Raw genomic sequence first — 9159 nt, 5'->3', positions numbered from 1 at the left:
GGCCTGGGTTCTGTCTAGTCCATCTCAGTTCCACGGTTTTCTTTCCCATATGCTAGCCCAACACTCTGGAGCCCTGGGGAGGGGAGAGAGCTGGACAGAGTGGGTGGTGTGCTGTAAAGGAAAAATCCAGAAGGTCCAGAGCTTCCTGGGTAATCCATAAATCCAATGGCCACAGGCCCTAGAAGGCAATGATTGGAAAGAAATGGGTGAGGCCATGCTTGGAGCCTGGAAGCTGGGTCTGAGTCTTTGCCCCAGAAGTATAAAAAGTCTTTATTTCGTAGAAAACAGGGCCACTTCCATAGTTGCAGGAGGAGGGAGATGAAAGGTGAGGGCTCCTCAGAATTGGGTGGAAGACCCCAGGGTCACAGTGCATCCTGTGCTCAGTTTGGCTGTGACTCATGAGAGCCGAGAGGGGCAGCTTGTTTCAATAGATCCCTGCAGGGCAGTGATGGGGTGAAGTGCTGGCATCAACTCTATGTGCCCCATAGCCTGGGGACTGGGGCCATAGAGGAGCTTGTCACATGGGTGTGCTGCGGACCCTGCCCTCTTCCTCCAGAATGTTCTCGAAGGCATTCTTGTGCTCACTGGACCTGGAAAAGGAGGTAGGGCTTATGGGGTCATTGGCTTCCCTTCCCCCATGTCTTTCTCTCTTCATCATCCTGCACCAAGGCCTTCTCTCCAGAATTAGCCTCTGGCTCCCAGAGAGGCAGGGGAGCAGAGAGTCCTTCCCCTGAATGTATCTACACCTGTGTGCCTGCACTGGAGGCCCAGAATCATCCCCACCCGAATGTCATTCTCCTCGTCTGTGGTTTCTCCTCCTTAGTGGTTTCCCCACTAAGCCTCCCAAGAACTCCCTTCCCACAGAGTCTCCCCCGACTCACCCTTCCACTGACTTCCCTTTCCGCATTGAAAACCTTCCCCATACTACCCTTCCCCCTGTCTGAGCCTTCTCCCTGAATCGAACCTTTGTCTCCATGCAGGATACTGTAGCCCTCACAGATCATTCCGCACCTCACCAGCCCTTCCTCTTTGCTTCACACGCCTTTCCCATCTGCCCCAGTAGTGTCTCACCTAAAACCAGACACCATTGAAGAGTATCTGCCGTCCATTCCCACCAGGACCCCATCTGCCTTGCTTCCAACAATCATGACCATGTTCCCAGGCTCCCTGGAAATGAAGTTTGTCAGTCGCTCATCAATGACTGTCCGCTCCGCCCCATCTAAGAAGAGAGTAACCCCAGCTTTCCTCTGGACCCTGCAGACACCAGCTTTCCAGCTTCCTCGTCCTCCTCAGGCCTCAGCTCCTCCTGCCTGATCCACCAGGAAAGTGGGGAACACAGGCGGTTGTAAGACACTTGTCCTAAGTCTCAGGTCTCTTTCCGCTGCCTCCAAACACACGACCTCAGCCCCATCATAAACCCAACAGGACTCAGAGTTTATCCCAAACCAGGAGATGTGGTTAGTGGTCTCAGAAGGCAGATACAGGGCTAACAGCATTTCTAGCAGTAAGCGCCCATCTTTCACCCCCTCAGACTGCTTTTGTGAGGGTCCCTTATACCTACTCAGCTTCAGGTATATGTCTTCAGACATCCCACAGGCACATCATACCAGACATGCCCCCCCAAGTCAACTCAGTTTGTTCTCAATGTCATCTGCTGGGAGGGGGGGGGAGCTTCGAGAGTCATCCCTGTACTCCCCCCTCTAGTGCCCCCTACTGCCTCCCTCTCTCAACTCCCAGCTTCCCTCCCAAGCAGCTCTTAGATTCACCCATCCCTTTTCTGAACGGCCTCTGTCCCCTGCAGGTCCAGATTATCCAGCCTCATATTCAGCCTCCTTTTGTCTTTAAACCTGCAGACTGCACATTCTGTGCATTTGCGTGGAACAGCCAGGACTCTCAAGGTCATCTCGTCTACTGATCCCAGCTGCATTGCATAAAGCGCCCAGTCTAGATCACTGGTGCTGCCAGGTCCTACTGACCTCCTCGGCCTCACACTGGAACTCTCTGTCCGTCCCCAACCCTGAACTCTTTGCACATACTCTGCAGGCCTTGCAGGGCTGAGGCTGGGTCCCTGGCTATCAGACCACCTCGATGAGACTTGGGGAGATCCCCTTAGGCAGATGTAGCTTTACCCAGGGGGCTCTTGATCTCTATGCATTCATACCTGGTACCAGTGCCAGGCCCCAAACTGGAACATCACCCCATCTTCTGACTGACTCCTTGTGTGTCAGATTTTGGGGTAAATGTGCAGTCGGTGAAACCTTGCTAACCAACTCCCTTCCAACCCCAAGCCAGCTCAGGCTGTGTCCCGCACTCTGCACTTTCTTTAGGCTGTATTTGACTTGAATTGCTTATTCAGTCTGTGTGCCTGTGAGGCTCTTTGCATCACATGTGGCTGACCTTCCAAAAGGATGGGGCCTTCTATTTCAGGAGGAGGGTCAGTCTCCCATCCCAACCCCCATAGGTGGGAATAAAAATTGAGACACTGAGGAGAGAAGACATTTCTCCCAAGTTCCTGTGGGGTAGCAGGTGGATGGGGGAATGAGAGAGCCATGAGGTCAACAGACTGTAGGCCTGGGAGCCAGACAGGCTGGGAGCTGGTTCTGTCACTAACTCTTCCTGAGAACCTGAGGACCAGTTAGTTTCCCTTCCTCACAGTGACAAGACTTTAACCGGAGCTCCTGAGGTCATCCCTTACTAGAATAAAAGCAACACCCTGAGCACTGAGGGCTTCCCAGCCCCGGGCCTTCTTCACATAGCACTCACGGCTCTTCCTGGCACCAGAAGTGGTTGACAGCGAAGGCGATTGCAACCAGGACCAGGAACACGGCCACAGCAATAAGGCCCTGCATCCAGGGCTGAAGGTTCCCCAGACCTAAAAAAGGAAATGGAGCTGCAGGGACAGGACAGTCTTGGGACTGTGTCAAAGGCCAACAGCCTCTGTAGGGCCAAGAGGGACATCTGAGTGGCTAGAGTGGATGTAAGTTAAGTCTGTCTACTTTCCTAAGTAGGCGAAGGAAGGAAGGGGGCTTAGAGCCTACTAAAGTCAGAAGGAAATCTAAGCAACCAAATAGGGAACACATGTCAGGGTTTGCTCTGAGGCCCTAGCTCCCAGGACCTCCTTCCTGCACACATGCCCCCTACAGTCACATGCAGGCCCCCTAGGAAGTGCAAGAAAACAGGGACCAAAGGGCAGCTCCAATGACTGGTCTCAGCCCTGTCAGCTGGGAGTGGCCCCTCCTCCTCCCCCGCTGGCCCAGAGCTGCCAGGCTAAGGCTGGCATCCGGCAGATCCAGTTCTTGAGCATAAAGCTTCTTTGGGAAGATTAGGAGGGGTGAGGTCTGCCCTGGGCTGCTCAGCCCTGGGCTCAGATGGGGTGCAGGGTAAGAGAGGTAAGATGGCAGGGGATGGTGGGCTCCAGATTGGAGCCTCTTCATCCTCTCCAGCAGCGTGGCCAGGATGCAAAGGTCAGAGAGTAGGTTAAGGTCTAGCCTTGTACCCCTTCTGCTTTTCACCCGACATCAACTCCAACCCTTAAAGCTTCTCAGAAGCCTCTGCCCTCGGGCCACTAGCAGCCCCAAGGAAGACTATTCTCCTCATTAGACCGAGGACCTCACTCTGAGCCTCAAGAGGAGAGAGGACAACAGGAAGCTTGGGAGAGCTCCTGCCTTCAGACAAGACACCTGTAAGACTTGAGCCATCCTACGTTATGAGAAGCTGGGCGTCAAAAGGCCTCAGCTTGCCTCATTCCAATGCCAAAGTCCTTTGAGTCTCCTTTGATATCTTCTGCTGCAGTGAAGACTTGCCTAGTCTTAGTACTGTCTCTGAGGCTGGCAGGTGTTAGGAAAAGGGAGGATCCTGGAACTTTCTGGTTGTAGCCATGGCAACCCTAGGTTAACAATCCCCGGGTAGCAGAAGATGCACAGTACGATTGCTCTGCAAGGGCCATTGTTTTGGGTTGCCACCATCCCCACCCTTGCCAAGAAACACTGGCTCAGGTCCATCACTTCTTCTGGCCAATGATGCTCTGGCGTTGGGAACAACCCTGGGAGGCCCCTTCCCCACTTCCTTCTTTGGTTCTTACGGCTAACTCCTCCCTCACAAGACACCAGGGACCACAGTCCTCTGCTCCTCCTCTTGTGGCTCTAGGGAGCAAGTGGTAGAGTCAAGGATGGAGAGGGTCTGGGGCTGACCCATGTAAGTTACTCGACCTCTCTGGTACTTCAGTTTTTCAGAAGGCCTCTGAGACATGGGATTCAGAGGTGACACAAATATGCATGAGCATCTTCGCCAACCCCGAGACACTGGGTACAAAGCCCTCCCAAACCTCCAACCTGGCAGCAGCTCTGAGAGATGGCAGGGTGAGGTTTACTGAGAATGAATAAAAAGACTAAGACTCAGAGTGGGGCAGTGATTTTCTCAAGATCACACAGCACAACAGAACGAGCTTGGTGAAGAGTACACCCATGGTCTGCTCTGGAGAAAGTGAGAAAAAGGGGGCATGGGTCATCCAAGAGGCAGAGGCAGGCCATCTCAGTGAGTTCAAGGCCAACCTGGTCTACATTATGAGTTCCAGGACAGCTCAGTGTAGAGAGACCCTGCCTCAAAACAAACAACAACAACAACAACAACAACAACAGAAAAAGGACTTAGGCCAAAGCCAGGGACTCCAGGACAACTCCTGTACCACCACCACCCGTCCTGCCAAGAGCAAACATTTGAGGGTGCCTTCGGACCACTCCCAGCCTCAAGTTGCTAGCCCCTGCCCTCAGTACCCAGTCATCTCTGGGTCCTGCTGTGAGGTTTGGATCTCAACTCCTGTCCCTCGCCTAACCACCAGAGCCAACATGTTCCCTGTTCTCCCACTTCACACTGGAGAAAAACAAATCTCAGAGCCTAAGTCAGAGGAGTGTGTCTGGTCCAGTGCCTGTCCCCCCTCCAAAACACTACGGTATTGCAGGTCACCACCCCGTCCCATCCAGGTCACTGTTTTCCCGACCAACCCTCTCCTCTCTGCAGCCCAGGTGCTCCTGGCCTGTGCTACCTTGTTGACAGCTGGCAGGTGCCACTGCGGAGAGCAGGCCCAGTATGAGCAGGCTGAGGGCCAACATGGCTGTAGGCAGCTGTAGGGCCTTGGTCCACTGCTGGTGTTTGGACTCCCGGAGCTGCTAGAGGTCTGGGGTGTTCCTATGAGATCGGCTGGGAAGCAGTCAGGCTCTGAAGGAGAGGCACGGGATTGGGTTAGGCAGAAAGGGAGGGAGGGCGGGGAGGAAGAACTGGCAGGCTGGTGAAGAGAAACTGCCCTTCCTCCTATGGAAATGCACTGCCAGGCCTGGCTGATGCCCAGCCCAACAAATTGGCACTTAAGGTACCCCGTCAAAAGCCAGTTAAGGAGGTGGGCCTGTGAATCGGGGAAGTAAAGGGGAAGTCCCAGCCCCCTCCAAGACCCACACTACCTCAGAAGTTGCCCTCAGCTCACCTTTCCTGGCAGTGGGGCTGGGCTCTCTGGGAAAGGTGTGACACACATTTTCAGTCCGGCCTTGAATGGGCTCAGTGAGTGGGTGGGGCTTTTTGGAGGACTGACAGATTAAGACACTTGCTGGCTGGCTCAAGGAGTCAGAGGAAAAGCACCTTCGTGGCCAAAACCCTCAGGGAAGGCTCACCTGCCCACTTTCTCCAGAGCTGTCTTACATTCACCTGTTCTGACCCACCATGCCAGACACTGGGTCCCACCCCTGAGATACAACCTCACTTCACAATCCCCAGCCCTGACCAATCCTGTTGTTCCCCTACGCCTTTCTCATAGCCTGGTTCCACATTTCCAGTTCCCAGTAACCTGGCAGGAACCAGACAAGATTTGACTTAGTCAGAAGCCTCAACGCTTCAGATCCACCTCCATTCATCAGAGGAGGTTGTGCAGAACAGGCCCAGACTATAATCAGGAGTAGCCACAAGGTAGTACTTCTGTCCTCAGACATAGACGCCGCAAGCCAGGCCCAACAGAAGCCCACCCCCTACTCCACAAGACACATAGCATTCATCTGACCTTCCAAACACTAAGAATGACCCAAGTACCTACTGAAGTCTGGGGCTGAAGGTCATTGTGGGCCTCATTGCCCCAGTCGCCCCAGAATACAGGAGTTGAGATGCTAGAGCAGGCTAGACCCACTTCCTAAGGAAGGGAGGGGAAAGGATTTCTTGGCAGTCCCTGTTGCTTGCATTGGTTCCTGAAAGGTCACTGCAAGCAGCTCTTCCCTGTGGTCACTCAGGTAACAGATCTTCTGCTGTCTTGGGTCCAGGGAGATACTCAGGTACCTTTGAGAAACCCCAGGGCACAGTCACATGTCCATCTGTCCTTGAGTACAGAGCGTGGAGCCTGTGATCCAGGAACCACACAAGTCTACCATCCTGGCTTGATCGGGTTCAGAAAGGATGAGTTTGGAAATAAGATGGCTAAGAACAGGTGGCTGTGACATTAAACACTGGCAAAGGCACTGTGGATGGTACGGAGCCTGAACTCGGAGGACTTCTGCAGAACTGCTTGTCCTGAGTCACATTTGCCAGCAGGTCCTAGTTCCTGTGCAAAGAGAAAAGAAAAAAATCAAAGGAAAGGAAAGAAAGAAGGAAATGCTGGCAGATCAAGAGAGGCCCAGAAACCAGGTGGTGGTAGTGCACGCCTGTAATCCCAGCACTTGGTAGGCAGAGGCAGGTGGATCTCTGTGAGTTTGAGGTCAGCCTGGTCTAAAAGAGTTAGTTCCAGGACAGGCTCCAAAGCATCAGAGAAACCCTGTCTCAGGAAGAAGAAAAGAGAGACAGAAAGAAGGCCCAGAGATGACAAAGTTGGTGTCCAGAGACAGGATCGGAGGCCTGAGCCTGCTTCCTCTGAGTGTCTGCCTACTTTCATGCATGTGAGCCTGTGACAGTGTAACAATGGGTTCTTCTCCAAGGGGCCATAGGGGAACTCTTCATGGGTTTGAGCGATACCATCCGTACATGTGTAACCTGTTTTTAACATGGCCTGAGGATTTCAGGAGCACTGAGGAGGAGGCATGACAGGCGTTAATGAACAACCAGGGAACCGCTGGTTGGAATGAAAGGAATGGGGCAGAATTTAACAAATATCCACCAGGCCTTCCTCGGTGGTTTAAAGCAGGGGCAGGGGACCAAGGTCAAATCCTCCTCTGAGAAAATGAAAAGGTTATCACAGACAGGAGAGGCAGATTTAGGGATGCAGGTCCTGTCACCACTGACTGAGCTGCTTTAGATGGGGCTTTGAACAGGGCTTGGGAGGTGGAAAAACCAGGGAGGGTGTGGGCACATGACTAGCTGGAGAGGAGAGTGAGTGACTCTCAGGTTAAGTTTCTGAATTGGGCAACTGAGTGGGTGGCAGTGTCTCAAGGTGGGACACATGACTTCCCCAGGATGCAGTATGTGTGTGTGTGTGTGTGTGTGTGTGTGTGTGTGTGTGTGTGTGTGTGTTGAATTGAGAGATCAAACACAGGTGTTTCAAAGAAAAGGGGGGCAAAATGAGGCAGGAAAGTGAAATCCCGAAATAGAGGGATACTCCAGCAGCCCAGGGCACAGAGATCCAAAGAGAGGTGTGCAGAGAGGTTTCTGTGGTGGTACCCATTCACTAGCTTATGCCCTCAGGGAACACCCCAGCCTCTGGTACCAGCACGGGAGACCCAGTCTCTTTCCCTAAGCACCCCCAACGTCCCTGAAACCCCAGCAGGAAGCAGAGACTCCCAGAACTATACTTTGGGCACAGTAAGGGATGATGAGTAGAAAGGACATCAGGTGACCAAGGGAAGGAAACAGCTCCCAGGTCAAAGTCCCAGGCTTTAAAGCAAAAACAAGTTGTTCCGGAAAGCGGGTGGAGGGATGGGGGTGGAGGGGACTCTTGGCTTTAAGGCAAGGTCCCTGATCCCTGGAAGTTCTCACTCAGGGAAAGGCTTGTCTCCTAGGCTTATGAACAACATCCCTGTTTCCAAGGTAACAAAGGGGTTCCTGGTTGTCTGGCTGAATCTCAAAGTTTGGGTGGGTCTCAGCAGCTCTTACGGCTGGACCCTGGATCCTCACCTCGGGCAGCTGTTTCATCCCTCACTCAGTTCCCCCCTCCTGTTTCTTGCCCAGCTCTCATCTGTAATCATCTGGCTCCTAGACGAACCTTCCACCATCTAGAACTGGCTTATCCTCAAGAGCGCTAGTTTCCCACATCCCTCCCTCCTTTCCGTCCTCTCTCCAACATCTTTCCTGCCATTCTACCTACTGCCAGAAGGTGGCACTGTGTGGCTCCAATCCCAGGCTGTGGTACTGGCCACACAGTTCACAATGGAAGATTAAAGAGCTTCCCTCTCTCTAGCCGCCCCGACTCCCACCCTGTTTCAAGGGTGGGTTACAGGAAGGGAAATGAACACTGACATATAACCAGTCAGTGGAGATGGAGGCGAAGCATGTGTACCTAGAGTTCTGATGTAACAGAAAGTGACTGAATCATCAAGGAAGGCTTCCTGCCGGTGATGCTCTGGGGTGGGGCGGTGTCAGACAACGCAGAAAGATATGATGGAGACGGCCATACACATAGAGTTCAGACTGAGAAAAAGCCGGGTGATACATTCAAGAACGGTGTTTGAGTTCATTTGTTTTTGTTGCTGTTTTCCCCCTGTGGTACTAAGAATTGAATCAAGGGCCTAGTCCATGCTAAGTAAGCACTGTGCTACATCCCCAGCCCTCGAGGTGGACAGATGTTCAGCATACAAAGGTAAAAGTCCTCTTCACTCATCCTTGTGATATCCTTTCTGTTAATCTTTGCTGAAAGCCTGAAAATTCCTGGAGACTATCTCATTTTGGCCTCTCCTGGTCCATAAAATAATGTTCAAACTTCTGCCCAGGTGTCTGCCTGAGGGGCAGGGCAGTCAACCCTCCTCTTCATCCACACCTGGCCCAGGGTCTCCTGTCCCCTGACCTGATCCACACAGTACATAGCCCTCTGCCTGGAGTGCTCTCTTCAAGTCCCTCCTAGCAAAGTGGCCTCCCAAGTCTTGCTTTAGAGGTCGCTTTCTCCAGGAAGACTTCTTTGACGTCCGTCCCCTCACCTCACCTTCCCCGGAGTCTTCTCTACTCCTCTGTTCACGGCTATTCTCACAAACTGAAATGCCATAT

At 52.9% G+C, this 9159-nt stretch overlaps 1 protein-coding gene across 1 annotated transcript; it reads right to left on the bottom strand.

Annotated features, from left to right (window-relative positions):
* Positions 1-517: 517 nt before the first annotated feature.
* On the bottom strand, positions 518-9157 carry Pdzk1ip1 (PDZK1 interacting protein 1). The gene is given in 7 exon segments (XM_005353635.1): positions 518-590; positions 1072-1167; positions 2764-2872; positions 5042-5152; positions 5155-5227; positions 5230-5307; positions 9098-9157. Coding segments are annotated over 7 exon segments (600 nt in total).
* Positions 9158-9159: the final 2 nt, after the last annotated feature.

The sequence above is a fragment of the Microtus ochrogaster genome, chromosome 10, assembly GCF_000317375.1.
Source record: "Microtus ochrogaster isolate Prairie Vole_2 chromosome 10, MicOch1.0, whole genome shotgun sequence".
Taxonomy (NCBI): Eukaryota; Metazoa; Chordata; class Mammalia; order Rodentia; family Cricetidae; genus Microtus; species Microtus ochrogaster.
The sequence above is the reverse complement of the archived record's forward strand: the minus strand, read 5'-3'. Positions and strand labels throughout refer to the sequence as shown.